The 26,574-nt window shown below is 42.7% G+C and overlaps 1 protein-coding gene across 1 annotated transcript in view; it reads right to left on the reverse strand.

The window, feature by feature from the left end:
- Window positions 1–3,432: 3,432 nt before the first annotated feature.
- The window catches only part of Trpm8 (transient receptor potential cation channel subfamily M member 8), a 70,783-nt gene continuing 47,641 nt past the window's right edge, over window positions 3,433–26,574 (reverse strand). The window contains exons 21-25 of the mRNA XM_034521507.2: window positions 18,511–18,701; window positions 13,128–13,227; window positions 11,967–12,000; window positions 8,120–8,209; window positions 3,433–3,901 (exon numbers count right to left, since the gene is read on the reverse strand). Of these exons, the coding sequence (XP_034377398.1) occupies window positions 8,159–8,209; window positions 11,967–12,000; window positions 13,128–13,227; window positions 18,511–18,701 (376 nt within the window). The 3' untranslated portion in view covers window positions 3,433–3,901; window positions 8,120–8,158. The remainder of the gene's footprint in view (window positions 3,902–8,119; window positions 8,210–11,966; window positions 12,001–13,127; window positions 13,228–18,510; window positions 18,702–26,574) is intronic.

The raw sequence follows: 26,574 nt of genomic DNA on the forward strand, positions 1-26,574 counted from the left end.
AAGGGTCTTCAACCTACATCCCTCAACCCATTCCTCCAACTCATCCTGTTTCAGCTGCTTTCTCTTCTGCATTTACCAGCATTCCCAATAACTTCAAATGCCCTGCCCTACCCCCCGCCCCATCCCCACTGCCTGATGCCTACCAGGCACTCTTTTTCTGTTCCCCTGGTTCTGTTCCTTGAGACATTTCTACACTGCAGACAGCAGATGGTCTCTTTGAGGGGAGTTCAGAGGAAGCCAATCTTCTCATTGCCACAGCAAGGCAATGAGAAGACCTTTCCCTGTCTCCTACCCTGGGTAGGAGTCCCGGGTGAGAACCCAGCATTTAGTTAATATCCTTTTGGTGTTGGCCCTCTGTCTTAGATCCCCTTCTTCTACCTGAGATTATAAAATGGTAAAAATCACAGCCTGCTGATTCCTCCCAATGATTTTAAGTCATCCTCTTCCCAATAAGGTGTTCATAGAACACGACACATTTAAGAACATGTCCGTGTATGAGGAGTGAGGGAAACTTGACAAACAAGACTTCTGTAGGGAAAAATGCAAACTGACAAAACACCCTGGTCCTGTTGGTGTGGATGTTTTGCCCATATCCCAACTGGATCCTAACTAGCTGAGCTGCAAAGGCATCTGCTCAGGTCTGACAGATAAATGGGGCAGCCCACCAAACACTGAAAATTTGTTCTCAGGAGAATAAAGGCCAGTGTCCTCATGCCTGGATCAGAGGGCAGAAAAATATAACAAGAGTTGGAGAAAGTACAGGCCCACCTGACTTCTGAGCAGTTTGTTTTTGAGACAGAGACTGTAAGCATCAACTGTCTCCTCCATGACAAACACATGACCAGTCTCCCGTGGACCACAAAGAAGCAGGTGGATGAAGATACATTTCCCTGATTCCTCCTGGTATGGGGTTGGAGTGTCCCTTTGGAGCAGAAGGACTCAGGAAAGCTAGCAGAGACATATCTCTATCCCAGAAGTTTTAGTCCCAAGCTGGGAAGGTGGCTCTATGGTGGATGAAAGACATCCATGTTAGCCCAGGGTGATCTGCTAGGCTGCTGAGAAGCCTACATCTGAACCACTGTAACCTCTCAAAACACTGGCCACACAGTGGGCTGTGTGGTTTTCAGTCAGTGAAACTAAACACCCTTAGGTTAACAGATGGGTGCCTAAACAAACAACACATACTGTGGTGGCTCTGAACTCTTGACCTCTAGCTGGTGATGTTTGGGGGAGGTGTGAGGTCTGGATGGAGAATGTACAGGCCCACGTTGAGATTAAAATCCCCTTGCCACTCCAAGTTTTCTCTCACTGAATTGAGTGTATGGTTCAAAATGTGAACTTCCAAGCTCCTGTCACCACGCCTGCTGCCATGCCTCTTCACCATCACAGACTCTTACCATGTAGAACCGTAAGCCCAAAGAAACTCTTCTAGAGCTTACTTTTTGATCAGGGTGTTTTGTCACAGTAACAGAAAAGTAGTTAATACATCTACCAAAAAGTGGACCACAGCATCTAAATCTCTCGATGCCAACTGTGACTGCAGTTCACCCGTTTCTGCGTGCACTCAGTGTGGCCTGGTTATCATCCCTGTAACTCAAACCTCTTTTGGAACGACCATAACTCAGCAAAGAATGACTTTTATTTTCTACTCTCTAGAATGCCACACATAAACATGACAATTCCCCCCATGGTTTAATGCGCTCACTCTGAAGCCATGATGCAGGAGTCTCTGGGGGTTGTGCACAAGTCTACAGATGGTTAGGACAGACCAACAGATGTAGCCCCTTTGATCTGACAGATGAGCTATTTTCAGGAGCTACAGTTAGAAATGGTGACGTCACATGAGTAACCATGAGAGCCAATTCTAAGCATTGTCTAACTCTTCTTCAGGGTCAACAGGAGCATTCTGTGGACAGAAACTGTTTTCTTAAGCTAGTGGAGACTTGATGTGGAAATATGGAAACGTGAGCACACTCATTAAGTGGGGGGTTGACAGATAGACTAGGCTAAGCCTCGTTTTCTTCTTTTAGTCTAGTGCTTTACTTGAGTTGAAGGTAAGGCTCTGACTGTTTTTTGGTCTGAACAGGTTGTATGCTGTCTTACATTTTATTTTTTACAAGTCCCCATGTAGAGGACAGACCCTTCCTCCTGGTGGTTTTAGACATGGCAAGCACCTTGGTCATCAGGGTAAAATGGAAGTGGACCGCTTTCACTAACAGAGCAATGTTCAACTTGCTACCCATTGACCATTTTTATTATGCACATGCGTCCCATCCACTCCCTGCTTCTGAAACCCCTGTGAGGCCAGGGTGGGTTTAAAAGGCAGGCAGCCGTTATTGTTTCTGCCCCTCTCTTGCTGACATTTGCAAGGTGTGAACAGCCAGACCAAATAAAAATAATCACATCTGGGTTAATGCTTCCGTCATTCTTCTCCCTAAATATTCCGTCAACAGCTTCCTGCGGAGGGTCGCTCCTTCAGTCTGGGTTATGAGAAAGTTGAAAAACTTTTCACTTTTAACACTCATAATTATGAGTGTTAAAGCGGCCTTATGCCTCCTCGGCTAGGCTCTTTTGAGCAGACACCACAACTCCAGAGAAGGGTAGGGGGTGGAACATTCAAACCGATCATCACTCAATGTCTGTGCCAACACCCGCATGCTCTACAACACCTAAACAAGAGTGTTGGCTTCTTCCTAAAGTGAGAGTTAAGTAGAATCAGCTTACTAGAGAGAGCTCCATTTATCTTATGTCTTATGCATAAGTTACTAAATCCTATCTTGCTATACATTGATGAAAAAAGCCTTGCAAGTGGCTTGATAATCAACAGATACTCCAAAGAATATAATATCCTATATAGGAGATTCCCTGATGCAGTTAATGTAGAGAGAAGGCATGCACAAAGGACATTCATTTCGACGGCCAGGTGGACTCAGCTGTCAATGACCTACATTGCGGAAATGGCTAGAGGTTTGAATATTACTGAATTACTGATAATGCTTGTAAAGACTGTGAGAAAAACACCTCTGATAAAATAGTTGATGAAAAGGCCTATAGAAAACTGCAGGTGCAGAAGATGTCGTGTAAGATTTTTTTTTTTTTTTTAAAGTGAAGTGTAGCATGCGTAGAAAAGGCTGGAGTTGAGCAAACACACGGAAGTGTGAGCAGCGACTATAGGAGTGGGAGGCTGTTTACATATATTTATGTCCTCTATGCCCTCTAACCTCCTGTGAGCTCCATTTGCCATTTTCAATGGGGAAATAATGAGAGAGTGGAGGAGGGGCACACTCCCAAAACCAAAAGGAGCAAGGTAAGCCCCTCAAGGGTTCCTTCTGGGTGGTCCCTTCTGCAGGAGTCCTGGTGAGCCCCAGAGAAAGAAGTCACTGCCTCTATGTTCCCCAGCACCCCCTCCCGCCCACCCATGTTTGACATGTGAGAAAGGAGAGGTTGTCCTATAGTATTTTAGAATTTGACGTGATTTTTCTTTGGGGTAGGGTAGGACTCTGACAATATGTCGATCAATTCATCATACAATGAAGAAAAAGGGGACAGTAGGGAATAAACATAATAGTGATATAGGTATGAAATCAGGGCCAAAGTCATAGTCATTAGAGGTGCATGAGGCGAAGGTGGGAAAGGTGTGTCAGCACTCAAACCCTCAGCATCAGTACAAGGCTCTGAGATGCAAGAAGACAAAGGCACCTTCACAGAGGAACACAGTCCTTTGCACCTCTCTTCACGTGCAGTGTTTTCTGTACACTTTGCTCCCTGACCTATGCTCTCGAGGGTGACTAGGAGTCATCCACCCTGTGCTCAGAGACCTGAAAATGTCTCCTTTAGAAGTTAATAACAGTACTGTCCATCAGTGACCCATGAGCCTCCAAATCCAGCTGTTTGGTTTGACCTGTGAAAACAAAGAAGATGCTGAATTATTAATAACCATAAAGTCATAGATTAATTAATAAAAAATATTAATAAATTTAATAAATTTACCACCTCCTCTCTTGTTTCAAAATATACTGGGAAGAGGTCTGGGCATGCTTCCAAAATGTTAGCCCATTGTATTAGCTGTGCTTGTCAGGGAGTTCACCCCTGTGAGCTGTGTGAGGTTCTCTGAGCAAGGCCCAACCCATCCCATCTAAGTTAAGTCTCAAAGAGCCAAGAAGGACTTTATTTGTTCAGAGGTTGCTACACAAAATCAAAAATGAATAGATAACCAAGTAGAAAACCCAAACATTTATCAAAATGTAGTTTTCAAATGACTCAAAACAGCAATCAAAAGCTTTCTTTTTCAGAAACTAAAACAATGTGGTCAGATGATTCTCTGGAAAACAGGCCATCTCCAGGGACCTTCTTTCCCCTCATGGTACTTGGAGAGGCTGCCCCACTCCTGATACAAAGGAGAGAAAGAAAATGCTTGCTCTGGAGCCTTACTTCCAGGCATAGAATAAGGAAAAAAAAAAAAAAAAAAAAAAAAAACACATCAAAGTGATTGGACCAAAGGCTGACATTTGGATAAAGATGCGAGCAGTGTTAAATGCCTCTGCCCGCCCCACCTCTACCTGTGCCGGCTCTCACTCCCCTAAGGTGGACTTTCTCTGCCCTGTCATAGCATCCCAGGGAAAGGTGACAACCCTGACCCTAGAGAAAGAAGCACTGAGAGATACGGAAAAACTAGAGTCAGAGACACGTAGGGTAGGTTGCCAGTAAAACTGAACTTTTTAAGAAAGAACTTGCCTAGAGGTAAAAAGCATGCAAAAATGACATTTGATAAACTCAGTGTTTCTAAAGATGTCACTGGGTGAAATTCATGAGGCATATATTTAATGTGTGTGTGTGTGTGTTAGTGTATATAGTAGTATATGGTAGTGTATGCACCAATGTACATGCTAATGTTTGTTATTTGGTGTGTGTGCATGTTAATGTGTGTTAGTATGTTTTCAGTGTATGTTAGTGTGTTATGTGTATGTGGTAGTAAATGTCAGTGTATTAGTGTATGTGTTAATCTGTGTGTTTGTGTAATGTTGGTGTGTCTCAGTAAGTATATTGGTGTATATGTTAGTGTATGGGTTAGTATATGTGTTAGTGTATTAGTGTGTTAATATATGTTAGTGTGTTATCAGTGTATATATTAGTGTGCATCAGTGTGTGTTAGTATGTGTCTGTGTGTGTTACTGTGTATGTCTGTGTGTTAGTGTGTGTCAGTATGTATTAGTGTCTGTGTGTGTTACTGTGTATGTCTGTGTGTGTTAGTGTGTGTCAGCATGTATTAGTGTGTGTCTGTGTGTGTTATTGTGTGTGTAGCTGTGTATGTGGAAGTTAGAGGACAGCCTCAGGTGTTGTTCCTCAGATGCTGTTACTTTTTTTTTTTTGGCACAGTGTCTCTCACAGACTACAGCTCTCTGATTTGGCCAGCCAGCAACCTCAGAGAATCACCTGTCTCCGCCTACCCATAGACATCATCATAGGGCATCTGCCATACCTGGCTTTGACACTTGTTTTCTTACATTCTTTTTCCACTTTGTCTTTCTCACACAGCAGCACATGGTGCACATACTGTGCACATCCTCACACATGCTACCCATACCATGCACACACACATGTGTGCACACACACATACATGCAGATGGTGCATATACTATGCACACACCAGCATATGATAGACACATTGCGCACATATCAGCACATGATACACACACTATGTACATATCAGCACATGATATTCACACTGTGCACACACCAGCACATGATACTCACACTGTGCACACACCAGCACATGGTGCACACATGCAAGAGTAATGTCACATCCTTGCAACTCACTTTTATTCACCCTTTCATTAACTCTAAGCATATTAACAAAGGCCAAAGCTAAGTGCAGGGTAGATGGGTAGGAGGCCAGTCCCTTTGCCCATTTTATAGTCAAATAGCTGAAAGGAAGAGGAGATCAGAACATCCTGGGTAAGTGTACCAATATGGATTTGAGAATTTTCTGATCACTTTCACTCTTTAATCACATTTATATTTATTTTTATCATTTGAATTGTTTTGTCTGTTCCCTTTATTTTTTAGCTCATAGATGAAGAAAAACTGATTAAAAAGCCAAAGCTCTGTTCATTTTAAACTTTTAAAAAATTTAAAAATTAAATATCATTGTGAAGGTATTGAAATGGACTCCTCCTGAGTACTCAAGACCAGACGTCTTCAGCATATTCAGAAAGTGCCACTCAGCTTTCAGACTCTGTCAGGCATAAGTGTTCCACAATGAAGCCTGTAGCTGTGAGCTGTGCCTGCCAGGACTTAAGGGATACAGACGGATGGTCACAGACACCAGGATTTCCCTGCAGCATGATCACTACGCAGAGGGAAATCCTACAGTTCAAGTACTCACTGCAGGCAAAGGTCAGGGCGAAGGGCCACACAGGAGGTCAGTGCCAGAGAGCAGCACAGGGGACAAGCTTAAAGACCAGCGTAAGAGGCAGGTCAAGAGGCCAGTGTGAGGGACCAGAGAGAGGGGTCAGTGTGAGAGACCAGAGAGAGGAGGGGTCAGTGTGAGAGACCAGAGAGAGGGATTAGTGTGAGAGACCAGAGAGAGGGGTCAGTGTGAGAGATCAGAGTGAAGGGTCAGTGTGAGAGACCAGAGAGAGGGGTCAGTGTGAGAGGCCAGAGTGAGGGGTCAGTGTGAGAGACCAGACTGACAGGTCAGTGTGAGAGACCAGAGTGAAGGGTCAGTATGAGAGGCTAAAGAGAGGGGTCAGTGTGAGAGACCAGAGAGAGGGGTCTGTGTGAGAGACCAGAGTGAGGGGTCAGTATGAGAGGCCAGAGAGAGGGGTCAGTGTGAGAGACCAGAGAGAGGGGTCAGTGTGAGAGACCAGAGAGAGGGGTCAGTGTGAGAGACCAGAGAGAGGGGTCAGTGTGAGAGACCAGAGAGAGGGGTCAGTGTGAGAGACCAGAGAGAGGGGTCAGTGTGAGAGACCAGAGAGAGGGGTCAGTGTGAGAGACCAGAGAGAGGGGTCAGTGTGAGAGACCAGAGAGAGGGGTCAGTGTGAGAGACCAGAGAGAGGGGTCAGTGTGAGAGACCAGAGTGAGGGGTCAGTGTGAGAGACCAGAGTGAGGGGTCAGTGTGAGAGACCAGAGAGAGGGGTCAGTGTGAGAGACCAGAGTGAGGGGTCAGTGTGAGAGACCAGAGAGAGGGGTCAGTGTGAGAGGCCAGAGAGAGGGGTCAGTGTGAGAGGCCAGAGAGAGGGGTCAGTGTGAGAGACCAGAGAGAGGGGTCAGTGTGAGAGGCCAGAGAGAGGGGTCAGTGCTAGACATTAACATGAGGAGTCAGCATTAGGGGGCAGTGGGAAAGGTCAGGGCAAGTGGCCAGCACATTGTAGTCCTAACCATACTGATCACCTTCTGCTGTGTTCAAACCAGATGGAGAAGGGAACTCTCGTCTATTTCTATTTCTTACAGTGTACTAGTTTCCTTGTAGACCAATAGAACACTCATGGCTGCACCTCCCTTCCCATCCCCACCTCCCCATGCTCCTAAAATTTTCAGCATTTGGTCTCAAGATTTGGACAGATTCTGGGAAAACATGTTCAAAGCAAATGGTGAGACGCTGGAGCAAAGCCTTGAGTTCAACTTTGCCAATTAATGGAATCACGTGTTATTGTGCTAACGAGCTGTTGTTAAAAGTCTCTGCTCCACCCTCTTCCCTGGAACATTTTCAGAAAGTAGAAAGATGCTTAGTACACATCTGCCTACCCCACAGCAATAGACACAAGAACCCACGAGAATAAGGAATGTCTTAGGTGTTTCCACAGAAATATCTATGATAAAGTATTAAGAAGGAAAAAAATAGCAAAAATTTATGTAAAAACTTATGTAAAACTGGCAAGTGTTACACAGACCCTGTGGGCTAACGGTGCCCTGGAGCCCCCATCATGGATGGACATGAGGAGAAACCTCCGCTCCTTGTCTCTAGACCATGACTTATTTGATTTGTTTTATACACTGCCTTACTGTCAAAGCTGATGACATATGAAGATAGAATAAGTTAGAAAACCACCGCAAATTAAAAATATTTCTAAAACACTAAAAATTTCGGAGCAAAGAAAAGAGACATCAGCCAACTCACCTCATCGTAATTTGGTTTCTCCACGAGTGTTCGCCCACCTTATTTGATTTTATTAGCAATCTCTTTCAGAAGACCTTTGAGATCGTTAAGCTTGGAAGGGGGAAGAAGCAAAACCCAGTCTTCAGACAAATTTTCAACATTCTATTTTAAATGACAAGTACTTTAAACAGTAAATGTGACACAGGGAGGGTGGGGCAGGCCCTGCTTATTGCTTCCTTACGGTCAGCAGTTGGCAAAGAAGCCATTAGCTTCATGAAATGCAAGTCAATAAGGGTTTCTTCCTAGACCTAGCAGATAATGTTGGCAGTAGAGTAATGTATGCAGATCTATGCAGATGTATCCAAATGTATGCGATGTTTTACTAAGATACTAATAAAGTTTTGCTATATAAAAATATAATACTAATAAAAATTATGAAGATACTAGTAAGATATGATTGTATGCTTCCTAACATATACACACAAACAAATGGAAAACGCCCAAGTATAATTTACATAAATGATACATAAGATTATTCTAGATATTACAGGAGGTTCGTGGCCTAAGTTTAAATCACATGCTACCTTGATGTAGTTTATTAATAATGTGCATGGATAGGTTCCAATTTCTGTGTAGTTAGCTCTCAGCTTGCTGTGTGACTTACTCTCTGGAAGTTTGGGGGTGGTGGGGGGAAATCTATGTTGAAGTTGAGCTTGTTTCCAGTGATAACCTCTTCCTTTAACTTTAATAAAAAAAAAAAAAAAAAAGAACAAAGAGACATTTGAGGTCTAACGGCTGCCTCAGTGAACACTGCACGGTGGGTGAGAACCCCACTTCCAGGCTTCCAGTCATCTGTGAATAACTTGGTTTTCTGTTATAATGAGATGAAAAGTGGTTTTGCTCCCCCCAGGGGATTTTGTTAATAGTAAAATGGTATTAATCTGCAGCTTCAGGGAGAGCACAAGGCGCTCAGAATAAAATAAGCGAAGCAGAAAACAAAAAGGAAATAAGCAAAGTTAAGCATTGGTTTGGGGAAAGGCTAAATAAACTGACAAACCTTTAGCTAGACTGTTATAAGATCTGTCTCTATTGTAGTGTGTGCAGACGTGAAGAACCAGGGGCTGCTTAAGCCTGGATTTCCTGCCCCCTCATAAGGGGAGAAGACGGTCTAAGTTTCTGCCACCAGTGATGGCCAGGCAAGCATAAACTGCACCCAGTTAGACAAGAGACACAAAGGCACCTACCAGTACTCACAACAATCCTGCTCTGGGGACAGGCTGCTCAGACAATTATACATCAGGCTACACACCAGATAAAACAGAGGTCTCATGAAAGACACACTTTAATCACCTACATCCAGTCCCCTTCATTTTCCACTGGGGCAGGTGGCTAGCCACTCTGGTACTGAAATCTTACTTAGGTAGAGGCTTCTCTAAATACACACAACCTAACAAGACTAGGTCAAGTAAAGAGTCCAGGGCCAACAAAATGGTTCAGCTGATAAAGGCATCTGCTGCTATGCCTGGTGACCTGAGTTCAATTCCCCAAGGCTACACAGTTGAAGGAGAGAACAAAATCGTAAGAGTTGTTCTCTGACCTCCACATGCATAGTGTGGCATGTGCACACACACACAAAATTAAAATGTAATACATTTAAAAAAAAGAATACAAAAATCAAACAAACTAGTAGCAAACAAGGAGAAAGGGTCAGTATCAAACATTGCTAACAAAGAAAAGCTCAGGAACAGAGAGATGGCTTCATTAGTGAATACCATCCAACATTTAAAGGTAAACAAATGCCTAACTACAGCTTAGGCTCTTCCACAAAATAGAAGAGAGATTGCTTCCAGATTCCATGTATGAGGCCAAAATTACCCTCATCTGAAAGTCTGACAAAGATAGCAAAGAGAACTCGTGACCAACATCCTAGTGAATAAAGATGTAAAATATGAACAAGATAGTAAGGCGCTCAGTTCAAGAGCACATTAAAATCACCACACACCACAACTGAGTGCAGCTCACCCCTGAGACAGAAGGATGGTTCAGTATATGAAAAACCAATGGTTGTGACAAACAGCATAAACAGAAGAGAGAACAAGCATGGTCCATGTACTCGATGCAGAAAGTCAGCAGAAAATTCCAAATTCTTTCATAGTAGAAACTCAACAAAGTAAGTACTTATTTAGACATGATAAAGACTATGAAGAAAGAATCCTATCATCATATTCAGTATCCCATCATCTCTAAGATCTCAAGACAAGAATTCTGGTCCTGACCACTGTTATTCTAAATGGTGTTAGGAGTCCTGGCCAGTGCAATCAGATGAGAAAAGGAAATAAAACCTATCTAGATCTGCTTGCATGAGTTGTTAAATAATATCTTGTAATAAAGACTCCACCAAAAATCTTCCTGGAAAAAAATTGAGGTAAAATTGGTGATTCTGTTATGGAAAACAATACAGAAATTCCTCAAAACATTAAAAACAACCCAGCTACCCCACTCCTGGTACACAGCTAAAGAGCTCTTGTGTTGTCCCATTCACTGCAGCACTAGTTACAGACATGAAAATAACCCAAGTGTCAACGAATAGATTGATAGGTGAGGAAAATGTGGCCCATGTATGCAGTGGAGGACAATTTCATCTTGAAGGAAGGAAGAAAATTCTGCCATCTGCAGGAATACAGATGGTCAGACAGGCAACCCCTCCCATGTGATCTCACCCACAGACACAGCCCAAAATAGACAAAGGGGTTAGGGAGAGAGGGGTGGCAATGGTTCTGCTGTACTCTGAGGTGAGAATGAATACTAATATACTATATGCATGTGTTAATATCCATTTATATCCATTAATATTGTCTATTGTATACATAAGATGTGCCAAGACCAGAGGCCTTGACTTGAATCCTAGGACACACAGAGGTAGTAGCTAAGTAGGTATGTAAATTAGCTGTCCTCGAATGTGGTGGAATGGGTATTTGCAATGTATATTTAAATCAAAATATCCAACTCTATACCTTAAATATATTGAATTTGTGTCAACAATATTTCAAGAGAAGTGTTTAAAATCACTTTAAAAGGAAAATAAAAAGACGCTAAATGCTTGCTCTAGAAACAAAATTTCAGAATGTGATCCCCAGAATTCTCTGAATGGAAAGCAAGCACAGTTGCTCAGCATGGGAAGAAAGAGGACAGAGGAGGCAACAGAAAGGGAAGTAGAGGCAGTGAGACAGCTTGTGGGATACAGGAGACTCTGTGCTGTGTGGCTAGGGCTTCCAACACTGTTTGGACTGTGGTAGTCATTTTGCAATGTACACATGCATCAAAATGTCCAACTGTATGCATTAAATATATTCATAGTGGCAGAAGCTTGAGGGAGCTAGTCATATCACATCCACAGTAAGAACAGGGAGAATGAATGCATGCATGCATGACTAAACTCAGTTCATTTTCTCCATAGTCCAGGACCTAAACCTAGGAAATGGCACCACCCACAGTGGGCTGAATCTTTCTACATCAATTAATGTAATCAAGATTATCCTTTATAGACATTGTTATGGGACACATTGATGATCTAGACAGTTGCTCACTGAGACCCTCTTTTCAGGTGGTTTTAGATTGTGTCAAGTTGACAGTTAAATCTAATAGAAATGGCACTTCTGGGCTATTCCACACAAGGGATGGCAGCTGAAGAAGTAATTCTGTTACAGGCTCCATCTCTTAGGTGAATCAAGCAGACAGCTGAAAAAACATGTCTAATTTTTTAACAATGAATGCCTTCTTTTGTTTCCTGACCATATATTCCAACCTATAGCCAAAAACTCAAAAACATTAAAGATACAACAAATTATTTCAGAGCTTTGAGTCATACCTTTGTATCTAGTTGTCTAAACCGATGTCTTATCCTGCAAGGGAATTAAAAATAAAGTAAGAGACAGGGGAGGCTCTTTGGCTGTGTTTTCATGTTTCAAAGGACATAAGATGTGTGTGTGTGTGTGTGTGTGTGTGTGTGTGTGTGTGTGTGTGTGTGTGTGTGTATTTCAGCTTTGCATTGGTTTCTCTGCAGTTCTTCCTTATGCCCAAACAAAGCAGAATTCCTTTCTCACCCCCAAAGACAGAAAATTAGTGCTGTGTTTGCTGATAGGGGTGGTGAGAGTTGACTCATAAGATGTACCTTCCTCCATAGCCAAGATCTTGGACTCTAGAACACAGGGCTTCCATGCTGTCTCAAGAGAAAGAGTATCCTATACCCCTTAGTAGCTGTGTTAATTCTAACGAAGAGATTAGTTGCACTCATAGTTACTCATACAGGTTAGAGCACATTTTGAAGTATGTTTAAGCTCTTAGAAAAAGTGATAACTGACACTGAAGAAGGTCAGCCTAAACAATTGGATGAGCCGGCTTTCAAAGACTCCTTGATAAACTACTTATACACCTTTTGCAGATTTGACTGAGTTCCCTACTTCTTCAAGAAGTTTAACGACTGGGTGGGGGGAGGTCACATAGGAATTTAATTTAAAAATCCACACAATTTAAGAATGATAGTCATCATTTTCCAGAAATAGCTTGTAACAAGCCACCTTCTATCTCTGTATTTCAACATTGCAAAGAAACATGCCAGTGGTCTCTGCAAGATGATGCAGTTGCCTGTAGCCTTTGAGTCTTCCTGGAACTTATTTCTTAGTTGTGACTCTGTGGATGCTAATATCTACCCTTCTACACTCAAGATCTCAATGCCTAGAATACAGGACATCTAGCTATTCTAAGAGGAAGATGTAGCCTCTATGGATACTTTCTATTCTATGCCCTTTAGGGGAACAATCATATTAGCCAAGGTGTGATCTCTCCCTGTTCTGAGAGAGTGACATTCATCTAAGTATTTATCTGCAATTGCCTTGGTAATATTTTTGAGTTACTATCACTCTCTAATGAAAGCATGCCTTACTGAGCATGCTCAGAAACACTGCCTTTTGCATATACCAGCTTACGTATACAAAGGGCGCCTTGCCACAGAAGTGAGTGACTGACGTACTCCTCTGAGTTGTCATTGGCTTTTGTGTTGATCTTGACAAGGTAGTTCTCCTTCATGACGCCCTCCCATGCCAAAGTCTCATTGTCCTCATTTCTGAAACCTGAAATAATGAGAATAGAAAAAACATTCAGGTTGTCTGTCTGCCTCTATTTCCCAAATCAATGGCTACCAGGCATCCATCCAAGAGACTCTGTAACTAGGACAATTACATTTGTCTGCACCAGCTGATCTGACACCATTACTTACTAGTGACAGGAACAGAGCAATAGAATATTAATGAACTTCTCAGTAAGAATAAGGGTGGGGATCACCCATGTGCGTTAAGAATGTAATCTTTACTCTAAATAATGATCCTGTTGAACCTTGGCTGTATCTTTTGAGACTTAAGCAGATCATTCCACTAATAATTTGGGTGCTCATGTTTGGTGTGTCCGACTCCTCTGTTTTGATGACACGAAAACACAAACCCATTTAGTTGGATAATGACTACAGGTTTTCAACTCTCCGTCTAAAGTCAGGAGATCTTCAGAGGAAAGTAATCTGATAACATTGATTCTACTCTGAAACAGGTGGTCTGGGTCTTGAAGAAAAGCCGTACCTCCACTCTCTACCCTTCCCCTTTCCCCTAAACCAGGGCAAACTGTACAGCTAGCCTGGGACGTGTTCTAGGAAGATCTTATCTCAATTTCTTATGGTGTCTGAGACTTTCAGATGAAGACCAAACAAAGAACACATCATCAAGATCACTAACATTTGCAGTGGACATGAAAATCCAAGAATTCATGGGGACTAGAAAGAGATGTTTGTGAAGGTGGCCACTTAGAATAGATTTGTGTGGCTTTACCCTTTACTTACCATTTAAATGCATATATTCTCACATTAGAGTTTATAAACTCTAATACTTTCCTTAATTGAAATAATTAATCAGGGATCAAAGCAATATTTGAATAACTAGATTGCAGAAAATCCCATACAGCAGACATGCCTTCATCTTTAAATGACTGTTATTACTCTTTAAGACAATTCCTAACCAATTTCCTTTCAACTGCATTTCGGAGTAGATTCCGATGGCTTTCCTTCAAACCAAATGCTTGGAACTCAATACAGAAAAGACTGAAACTTCTGGACACAGGCAGCCAGAACAAAAATGAGAAGGAGCCAAGAAAAATGGGCAGCTTCCATAACAGTCAATGAAAGGCTAGCTGAATGGTGAAAGGTTAGCATTTCTACTAACTATACTGAAAAAGTATCAGGCCCTAAAGTAATGGGAATATCTGTCCCAGCAAAAAATATGGAAAGCACACAGCCATGTTCTGGGAGAAGTTGATCCACTGTAACAACTTAATGGTGCTAGAGGATGAGAAGGTCGTGAGAAACATTACACAAAGCATTAGTGCTACACATATTCTCTATCTAGACATTGCTCTTCTAGAATTAACATTAAAATGATTCATGTGGTGAAATGTACATATATCACTTTTTAATCATGGCATCATATAGTAATAAGAATCAAGCCAGGGGCTGGCTCAGTGGTTGTGAAGGCTTGCTGCTCTTCCATGGAATCTGAGTTCAGTTCCAAGTGACCATATCAGGCAGCTGACAACCATCTACCCCTCCAGCTTCAGGGAAGCCAATGCTTTGTTCTCTGCAGGCATCTCCACTCATTATACACATACTCACATAGAGACACACACCATACAATTAAAAACTAAAAATAATCTTTTTTATAAAGACCCTAATCAAGCTATACATTTAACAATAAGGACTTGGTTATCCATACACTAGGATATTTCATAGTTAAAATTCTTAGCATAGACATTATATGTTCATGGATATTAAACATGTTTTAAGGTGTATTAACAGCTATATAAAAGAATCAATTATCCTATAAATGCATAGACATACTATACCCCAGGTCAATGCCAGTATTGACATTTATCTCTGTGTAAGAGTCATATCTGTCCTGGATGCTTATTGTGCTTTTCTGTAGACAAATGCTCCATACAGACTATATATGGCTTCCAAATAGGAAGAGAACACACACACATACACACACACACATATGTATATAGAAAATGTATATATACATACATATATACATATATACATACATGCATATATACATATATACATATACACATATATACATGTATACATATATACATACATACACATATACACATATGCATACATGCATACATGCATGCATACATACATACATATATACATATATACGTATATACGTATATACGTATACACGTATGCACGTATATACATACATATATATGTATATATATATGTGTGTGTGTATATGTGTGTGTATATACACACACACTTTTTCTGACTTGACGGTATTGCTAAACAAGTAAAAAAAAGGTGGGGGAGGTTGTGAGCCTTTCTGAACGTTATTTGTAATTTTCTTCCAAAGAAGGGCAATTTCAGAATTAAACCCATGATGTGCCTCATCATTTGGAAGCAAACACAAAGTGCACTTAAGAATGTCCTGCCAGATGGAACCCCTGGGAAAGGCAAAGTGCTGTGGGCTCGGGAATTAGTCTCTCCAAAAGGCAGCAAGTGGGCCCATGGTGACTCAGCCGGCTGGAGAGTCTCCAATGAGGGAACTGGGCTCTGGCTCTGTTGGGGAGAGGAGACCTGTTTTTCTGTTTCTTTATCTTCTCCTGAGAGCAAGATCTATTGGAAGAGGGCAAGTAGCTTGCTTCTTCCAATTGTCCAGAGCAGTTCTCTCCCAGTGTCTCTAACAGGCATCCCTAACACACCTGCCTGATTTCTTAAGCTGAAACTCCTTCCTGGCTAGCTAGACACGAGGGTTTTGTTTCTGGTTGACATTCCTGTCTTTCTTCGATGGGATGCATTTTGTCCTCTTTTAAGCCAAGCCTGAAGCCAGGAGCTGATCTACCTTCCTAACACTGAGCTCCCTGGTTCTGCTGATCCCAGGCTGGGTGTATTAGATCCTTTAAAAATGGACTTTTACCACATGGAGCTCCAACTTGAGTCAGTGTGGGGCAGTTCTCTAGAACATTCTTTCCATTTCCAGACAACACTGAATGTTACTTAGATCCTGCTTTTTTCTTTAAACTGAGTCAAATCCATCTTTGTTGCAACAGGTGTGTGTGTGTGTGTGTGTGTGTGTGTGTGTGTGTGTGTGTGTGTATGTGTGTACATGGTCATGTGCATGTGTTCATGTGTAGGCTATATGTACATAGCTTGTCTACATGTGTAGATGCCTAAGTGTACACATGTGTGTAGAGACCAGAGGGTAAACAGTAGGTGTTCTCCTTAACCTCTGTCCACCTTTTTCTTGAGACAATGATTCTCAGTGAACCTGGAGCCCATGGGTGGGTTAGAGTACCTGGTGGACAAGCTGGGGAACCTCCTGGATCTGCCTCCCCAGCAATGGAATTACAGGCGCATACCACTATGCCTGACCTTTCACATGTGTGCCAGAGATCTGACTGAACTCGAGTCCTTATGCTTGTGGGGCAAGGCTTTTGTCAGTGGAGCCATCTCTCAGCTCCTTTTTCTCACTGTGACTTTTATGCATTGTTTGGAAATGTGTAAGCCTTCCCAAGGCATTGATTGCTCCCTTCGGTCTTCTCCCAGATTCTGGAGACACCCTCATTTATAACATGATCTCAAGACGGAACCAAATCACTAAATGCTTCTGATATCCGGTTGTGGGTTGTGTGTACTTTCAGATTCTAGATCTGCACATTCCGTTCCCAGACTGAACATAAAGATTTCCACTCATTTAGTTAGTAATGGCTCAATTTGTTTTCCTCGGCAAAATAATGGGAAGAGAGACAGCCACTTATCCGACTTGTCAAAATACTTTCATCGAGGAAGGCAATTACACGTGTAATGGTTCATGCACCTCCAAAGTGGCATTTAATGTCTTGGAATGACACAGTTAAAATTGAGGATAAAGGTCCTTCCTGCTGCAGGCTGATGGAAAGCTGGAGGTATGTTTTTATTCCGAAAGCCAGGCTATATGTCAGGTTTCAGGGAGTGGTATTGAAGGTCAACCATGAGCATCTTGCCTCCAGTTTAATGCATAGAATCCCCCACCCTCCAAAAATAGAGATGGCTCTCAACACTTAAAATCTGTCAAAGTTGTCACCAATTATCACATTTAGGAAAGTAATATTTTCACTTTCTGAAGCATAATATTTGGAGTTCCTTCAAAGAGGCGTGGTCATGTCGGGCAGTGGTGGTGCACGCCTTTAATCCCAGCACTTGAGAGGCAGAGGCAGGCAGATTTCTGAGTTCGAGGCCAGCCTGGTCTACAGAGTGAGTTCCAGGACAGCCAGGGCTACACAGAGAAACCCTGTCTCGAAAAACAAAACAAACAAACAAAAAAAGAGGCGTGGTCAGCCTAACATGATATGCAAATCTGGTAGTGGAAGTGCACTTCATCACATACCATGAGGCAAACAACCAGAGCATCACACACAGCTGACTGTTGTCAAGGGACAGGCACCTTGCGAGAACCTGTGATGGAGCAGAATGGAGTGGGGCCATGAGAGAGGTGCTCACACTAGAGTTTGTGTAGAATCTTAGATGAGCCACTGAGTTTAGATGTTTGAACAATACTAGAATAATAGTTAAGATCTCAGGAACACTAAGAATTGAATAACTGTGTCTTGCATTATGATATGGGCATGACAATTTGGGGACCAGAAATGGAATGACACTGATTACATGATTTTTTTTTTCCAAATTTCCATGTGTTAAATTATTGGCTTCCAAGATGGCACTGTGGTGGCACCTTCAGGAGGTGGAGCCCAGAATTCTCTTTAAAAAGATCATGAGACCCATTCTGAGTCACCCCTGCTCCCTGGCTAGTGATCTATGTGCTTAACTCAGACCAAAAACAATGGAGCCACTCCATCTTTTTTCTTGAACTGCGATCTCAAGCACTTAGTGAAGTGAACCTTTGTTCTTCATAAGTTAGTTACCTGAGATATTTCATTACACTGATAGAAAGCTGACTAATAAAAGCAACCCCCCCAAAACCTTCCTATGGTTAGTGAACTAACCCCACCTCCCAAACCAAGAAAAACAATGAAACAAAACTAAATTAAATTAAACCCATAGTTTCACACTATCCATGAATCCTATTGGGGGAAATTAACTTATTTATGTTGTTATTATTATATTTGTCCCAAAGTCATCTCCCTAATCGAGACTACCCAGCCGCCCCTCAGTGGTTCCCAAACTACCCTACCTCTTGAGGCACGCATTGGCTGGCCTGACCGCTGATCTTTAGATACATACAGTGAACAGATTGTAGCGATTGAGACCATACATCCCTTGAAATGACCCCCTGCTCTGGAACCCAACCCCCAACAGGTGGCCCACTCACAGCAAGCAGAAGACTCCATATTCTTCTCTTTACAGCAGCATTTGAAACATTTCTTCACTACCATGTAGAAGTAGGCGAAGACGACGAAGGGGAAGGGGATGTTTAGACGGTTGCAGTACTCTTGCACCAGGAAGTACCGCTGGAATTTCCAGACCTGATCATTGTTCTCCTGGACAATGCCCACTGTGTAGCTGGCAGGGGAGAGAGAAGACACAGCTTAGAGATGTGCACCATCCATCACCCCATTTGCCTACAGTGGCAACACAGCTAGACAGCCATCCATGTGGTAGCCTAGCCCAGGCTGGTCAGAAGAAGGTATCATGGGTTGATACCATAGCCAAGACAACTTGGTGCAGGCTGCCTGACGGCTTCAATGTGGATCTAGCTTTGGTTCTTTCTTTTTGGTGCTTATTTGCTTGTTTCTGATCACACAAGAAAAATGTTCAGTGAACTTGGAAATGACCTAAATTTCCAAAGCTTTCAATAATACCCTTTGCTCATCTATATGTTATTGTGCTAGTTACAAAGGAGCTCAGGATGTCTATTCTCTTGAGAATATTTTATCCCTTCTTCCATCTAATTGAAACAGTCTGGAGAAACTTTGTTAGCATTTCTCAAGAGCCTCAAACATAAAGCCAAAATGGCTCTCCTGAGGATGCCTTCCTCTCATGGCTAGGGAAGGCTGGGAACCAAACCTCTGCAGAAGAAGGGAAGAGGGGCTCTAGGAAGAGTTGTCATCAAGGACTGTTGTCTGTGAGCTATACTGGTTCCAGTTACAGATATACACAACTATATCTGGAAAGACCTTGGGCAGAGAAAGATACATTGAGAATTGTCCTATGGTTTATCAGCAAGGGCAGATCTGATTTTTCTGTGAGCTGTAAACACATGGAGATTAGCATCTGCACAACATCTGGAAACCAAAGTGAGAAAGATTCATCTCTCCCCACCCAATGCTGTCTCTTTAACTGTGAAGATTACAAGCCACTTGACAGTCCTCAGCTCTCTCCACTATAGCTGGAGGTAATGGAGCTGAGAATGAGACACCTGCTGGTGAGTCCGTCCACAGTTTAGAAATTTCATACAAGTGCTTCATCCGAGCTAGTGAGCTAGAGACCATGTTTAATTCGAGTAAAGTACATATTGCTTTGGGAGAGATGGTGCTAAAACAGTAGCATTGTGGAAACGAACCAGGCAAGAATTCACACCTCTTCCAGCTCTTGATGAGATGTCAGGAAGCTGAATGGAAGTCTCTGCCAGACACAGGTTTATAGGAACCGTGAGCACCGTGAAATATACAACACTCCAGCTCAGAAGAAGCTGAAAGGCACAGTTTCTAAACTGAAAAAGAAAACACCTCCACAGGGAAAAAAAAAGTGTCTCTTAATGGAGACACAGGCTTTCAATTTTCTATCCAAAAGTACGTCTTCCCATCTCTTTGAATTTTGCTGAGGACCAAGAAACCCAGACTGATCTCTGCTTCTTTTTCCCATATTAAATCAGAAATAGCAGGTTAGTGATGGGCAGGGTATGTGGCACCAGTCTGATTACCAGTCTGTAACATGTTTAGCAAAGTGTTGTTTGTTTGTTTGTTTGTTTGTTTATTGTTTTTTTTATTGAGCTTTAAAAGGTTCCTTGTTTTGACGCAGTGACTTCACTTCTGGGATTTCAATCTAAGGATAAAAAGATAGCTGATAAAACTATACAGAAACGGATGCAGACACGTGACTCCTCCCCCACGCTGCAGGTGAGAGATATCCCTGCCCTTTACCTAAGAGAAGAGTAATCTAAGCACTCAACACTGAGAGCACGACTCCTGGTTATGGATGTTGAGTGTGATTTTATTATACAGCCACTGAAATTGGGTTTATAAATGATTTTTTACTTTGGAAAACTTTTATATGTCAAGTGGAAATAACTAGGCTCAAACCCCTACTTGCAGCACAGTATCACCACGTAAATCACAACTCCAGGGAAAAGTGGATGTGTCACTGGCGATGGCATCACCAGTATCATAGCTGGATGCCGGTGGTTCTCCTGCCCTTTCCCTTTCCAAGCATCATACAAGAAGTGTGACAACTGCACACAATTATTAAAATGTCAATGTTATGTCCTACCCCTAACTCTTCATAGTAATGACTTAGAAGCTACCAAAACACCAAGGTCATACGATAGAAAACACTTTCAATATACAAGGGACTGATTTCTTTACTTATTCAGGTGATCCTGTAGTTTAGGCACCTCCAGATCACTATGTATCTGTGGATGATCCTGAACTATTCATTCTCCTGCCTCCCTCTCTCAGAGCTGGTATAAGCTACCCACATAGCAGAACTTATGTGGTGCTTCAGATCAATACAGGGCTTCATGCATGCTAGGCAAGCACTCTCTACCATCTGGGCTACATCCCCTCTCCCTATAAACTGCTATTCTAGGCAGCCATTTATGTTGATTAATTTAACATGCAAATAACTCTGTAAGTCCTCTTATCATCTATGATAAACAGCTTGGGACACTAACGGCAGTAAATTGAAATGGTGAAGCTGGGATTTGATCTAGCAATCTAGAGGAGACGTGTGAGATTGTGAGAGTTCTACTCTGTGTCCTAGGGGTTTCATAGCATGACTTGACAGTTTGGATAACTACAAAGCATTTGACAATTTAGGCAGTGTGCATTTTGAACACAATGAGGTCTCCAAAGGTAAGAAGCCTATGCTTTTTGAATGCCCACATGCATAAGCTCCTATGAGGTAGACCAGTGGCTGCCTGACTGATTCTTTCATCTACTTTTCTCAGTAGAAATTTCAGGTACAAAGCAGACAGCTCTGTGGATCCAGAAATGGCTGTTCAGCATCTCACCCCAGTGTAGGTCAGATTACTGAAAGGCTAATCTCAGCCCGCTGTTACCACCACCTTCCCTGGTCCTCAGCTGGTTTTGCTATCTACAAAAATTACCATCCTCATCTGCTACAGCAGTGGCTCAGATCTACAGAAGCACCTAAGATTAGTGACACTCAGACTATGAACCTACCAGAGGTCACAGCTCACTACTTCCCGCCAGAACAGCCATTTTGATTCTAATAAAATGCTAAGAGCATCTTACCATTTCATGCACCTATTCCAAAATGGATACTGACTGCTTAAATCTCAAAAATCCAAACAAAAGCCACGACACCCACTTTGAAGCATCAAATGTAGTTTTCGGGTGTTTCATACAAAAGACATTGCTATGTCTGGATGGAGGGAGGCACATTCACCACTACACTTGCAGCAAGTTAAGAAGCATGTGGACCTCACTCTGGGAGCTCAGAGAGAAACTCTGATGGAAGGCCCCTGAGGATGAGATCTGTGACTTGCCTGAACTGGCCATTTGGACTCAATGAAACACACTGCAGGAATTGACAGACCGAAGCCATTTGCAGGTCTTCATTTATTTCTGCATAGCCCTGAGAATGATGAGGACAAGCAGAGGAGTCTAGACCAGGAAAGGCCAGGGGGCATAGCAGTTTTGAGTCCATTTAGCTGAAGGCCCTTCGAGGGAAGGGCTGCAATCCCTGCCTCAGGAGTACATAGTTAGGGCCTGTCAATCACAGTCTTGTTTCTTCTTCAGTGGAACCAGACTTCAAGCCCCCTTCTGTCAGAACAGACATTCCTTCTGTCCCTTATGGGCAAGATGAACCCTGGGAGCAACAATCCTGATAACTGGTGAAAACCTGCACCCAGGTCCCGAGGCTTGAGGAGCTAGTCACCACTGGGCACCAATACCTAAACACCCAAGGCCCAGCTTCGCTGCATGACAGCAACTTCCAGATTGTCCATTTTCTTTTAAATCAGCTCCAGATTCAGTCAGATAGATATGCAAGTTCTCCATGGGAGGCTGATAATTGAGAATTGCATCAACTTGCTCTATCAAGATGAATTACGTGTGTGTGTGTGTGTGTGTGTATGTGAATGTGTGCCGTGTGTGTGTGTGTGTGTGTGTGTGTGAGACATAAGTCAGGCTCAGGTGTTGTTCCTTGGGCAGTGTCCAGTGTCTGCCGTTTTCTTTTGACTGGCCTGCAACTCATTAGGTTGACTGAGTATGAGGATTTGCATGTCCCTATCTCCCCGGGACTGGGATTAACAAGTGTGTCATCATGCCTGGATGTTTAAGGTACATTATAGGTCTTGAACGTAAGTCTTCCTGCTTGCATAGCAAGCACTTTACCATCTGAGCTACCTCCATAGCTCTCTAAGTTTTATAGTCTTTAGAGGTTAGTCTTAACTTCTATAGAGAAGAGACTAGACGCTGCAGAGAAAGGCCTTCTGCAACTGTTTCATGAAAATGCCTCTCAGTGACACAGGCACAGTGACAAGGATTAGCCTTGCCCGAATCAACTCAGTCTTCCAGATGATCTCTGCCCATCTCCTCTAAGCAACCATAAAGCCCGCCCCTTCACACTGCATCTCTAATACCCTGTTAGGAGGTTATTGTCCCTGCCAGTATCTCAGTGGGCTGGAGGTGCACAGGAACACTGACAGTCATCTTGTGGGACCAACTGAGTATCCTCTGCAAAGCCAAGAAGGAGAGGGGAGGAAACAGAAGTCCCTTGGAGGGAGAAACTTGCTGAGACTGGAGATGTTGCTAGCCTGCAACAGATGTTTGGAATTCAAATAGCCTTGGTCACAGACAAAATCCAGAAGTTAAAGTATTAAAGGGATAATATGCCATGACCACTGAGAGGGTGGTGGTGGGATCTTAACAACAGAGCTGCAATCCATTGCTGGTGTGATGCATCATAACTTCAGGTCAAAAGGGAGATATTTCAATAGTTACAGGACAGTCTTCTGGAACACTGAACATCCTTTACTGGTTAGAAAGCAAGGCAGAGGGGAAAAAAGTTATGTGACAAATAAAGAGTTGGGGGACCATCCTCAAGGTAATAAAGAGAAGGGAGACCACTCATGATGGAGACTAGTTACACGATAAGTAAATCTTTAAAAGCCTTCCTACAGAGCAAAAAGTACTCACTGTAAAACAAACAACAACAATTTTTTAAAAACCCCAAAACATAGGGAAAAAACTTGCTCACAGCCATAAATGGCTGGAAATAATAAAAACCCTGCAAGCCCCATGCAGAAAGAAGCACAGAAGTCTACTGGTAACTGCAGATACTTGAATGCTGCAAATGTGCCACTGTTCTGGAGATGATGACTCTGATTCCTCTTAAATAATTCCATAAAGAGTCGTGAGATTTTTTTTTTTTTTAAAGAAGAAAGAAGAAAAAAAAAATCACAAGATGAGCCCTGGGTTCCTTCATACAATTCAATATACACAACAAAATGCCAGGAAAGTTTTGAGTAAAAACAAGGGGGGGGGGCACTTGTACAACAAATGTTTTAATGACTTTAAAAACAAAACCCTTCAGTAATGAAAACCATTTGGTAGTAAAACCCAAAATAAAAAGAGTGATCAAATCAGAATACACAGTCTGAAAAAAACTTATTAAAATGGATGTGTAAACAACAGCAGGTTTTAGAATGAATTAAAATCCAAGTAGGCTTCTCAGCTAGATTCTCTTTTCAAAGATTTGCTTATTTTTATTTCAAGTGTATGCATGAGAACCTGCCTGAGTGTATGTGTAACATAAGTTTGTGTGCAGGAGCTCACAGTGGTCAGAGGAGGGTGTTGGATTTCCCAGAACTGGAGCTACAGAGAAGTGGGAACCACCATGTGGGTGATGAGAACTGAACCCTGACTCTCTGTGAGAGCATCTTTCAGACTCTGAGCCATCTCTCAAGTAGCTCCTTCAGTGTGTCTTAGAGGACCAATGGCCCGTCATTCCCATGCACAGCAGTATAATGTCTCCTCAGAACTGCATCTGTGTCCTGGCTCTTGAGCTCTGGGTTTCCCAGCATGTATATTGAAATGTTTGTTGTTTCCTAGTCCCCTTTTGAAGAGTTGGCTCAGTATTTAAAAGCATGTACTGCTTTAGAGAGGACCCAAGATCACTCCCCATCATCCACTTTGGGCAGCACACAATTGCCTGTAACTGCAGCTATAAGGAATTAGTGTCCTTCTTCTGGCCTTGGTGGGTACCTGCACTCATGCGCAAATACCACGCACACACCAGATATATACACATATGATTGTTTAGTGTAAAGTAAATCTTTCTAGTAAAATAACTAGAGGAGCCCAAGACCTTCAACACAAAGAGATGATGGCAGTCTGAGAAGATGGAGATGCCATTTGCTGGACACACATTGTATATGTAAGGTGTAAACCTTAAGCATAAACAGGCATAGTGTGATGTGTCAGTTCAGACCAGAATAAAACCCACTAAGTGACTGAATGGCAAGCTGAATAGAAGTATTGATATCCATGTACATTGTTTTCAACATGAGGGACAGGAAGGAGTAAAGGAGGCTTTGAAATAGATCAGAGAAGATCTGCAAGGTTTCCACTGACAAAATAAAAGAAAATAATTATAATGATCATGACATGTGAGATATGGGGAGGAGCAAGCCCAAAACCAACAACAACCAATGGAAAAGACACAGTGATTTCATTCACCTGCCTTGGGATAACAACTCGGTTTAGCGCATGATGATGCTATAGAGTTATGCAGCCTAGACTGAACCACACACAGGACTTGAACTTGAAATCCTCCTGCCTCAGCCTTCCAAGTAGATGGGCTTACAGGAGTGTTCCATCTGCCCTGATGTGATGGTTACTTTCATTTTATTGCAATATGTGGCACTGTGTTAAATATTGGAATGCCATTTTTTTCCATTCACAGCAGGATCTGCCCATCTCTCTCCTTTGTAAAGTCACAAGAAGGCTGGGCCCCCACATGGTAATTAGGTGACAGGGCACATGCAATTCACTTGGGTGAGAAAGCCCCACAAATATTTGTTATTATCATTACAGTTAACTGTTGTCTTTAAAATTTAAACTCCATTTTGATAGCTTGCTTTGGACCAGTGGCGTCACACCAAACTTTTAGTTTGTAGCTGAGGAATACTGTGTTCTCTCTCCTTTTCTGCATATTGGTAAGAAATTTGCATTATTCCTCGGGTACAAGAAGGTGACTCTTAGAAGCCACACAAATTTGCATGGTCGGTCAGCGAGTCCTTGTCAGAGCTGCTTGCCATCCTCAGGGACTTACACCTGTCAAAGGGAACCAGAGTCACTGACTGAGTCTAGGTTTCTCCCCTGCTACTAGGGTGGATGATGTCATGGATTTGTGAGTGCCTCTTGCTTTTCTGTGAAATATCATCTAGTCAGCTCCCAGTGCTTAAGAACCATCCTCACCGACACATTTGCAATGAAACTAATGAGGTCACCCTTGTGGGTATATAAGCTTTGCACTAAGTACTATGATGTGGCATCAGACAGGGGCGACACCCTGGGGCTATTTTTCTCAGGGAGCAATCAATCTTTGGATAGCTTAGCACTCATCAGAAATGGCATGTAGAAGACTGGCTCACTGATCATAGTAGGGCCTCAGCTACCCTTAAACTCCTAGCCAGGGATCATTGAAAGGAGGGTAAGATGGGGATGCTGGAAGAAGCGCCCCAGGGGAAGGCAACAAGAACAGTCACACTGAAGCCCTGAGTGGAGAGATAGCTGAGTGGGATACAAAGAGTCCTCCAGGAAGACACTGAGGTAAGCTGAACACACACATCATGAACACAGACCTATATCATTGCCTATATCTCTTTAGCAGAAAAGTTTGAGCACAGCTTGGGTTCCCTCATTTTCTGATCACAGCACAGATGTCAGATGGTAATGTTGATAGGGTCCTTCCATGACAGGCAGCTGCCGTGACAGCTCAAAGCACAAAGATTCTGAGACCTCCGACAACTCAGTGCTGGGCACAGGCTGCTGCTGGCCCTTGTTCTAATCCCTGTGATGTGACAAGAAGCAAGCTCAGGGAGGGAAGATTCATGGTCTGAATCATGACTCATGGTCTGAAGGGATGCAGTCCAGCTTCATCATGGTAGGAAAGGCATGGCAGTGTGAGCAGCTAGCAGCTGGAATAGCTGGTGCATTGGTGGCTTGCTCACATCAATCAGATCAAG

This window comes from Arvicanthis niloticus, chromosome 17 (assembly GCF_011762505.2).
Source record: "Arvicanthis niloticus isolate mArvNil1 chromosome 17, mArvNil1.pat.X, whole genome shotgun sequence".
In the NCBI taxonomy this organism is placed as follows: Eukaryota; Metazoa; Chordata; class Mammalia; order Rodentia; family Muridae; genus Arvicanthis; species Arvicanthis niloticus.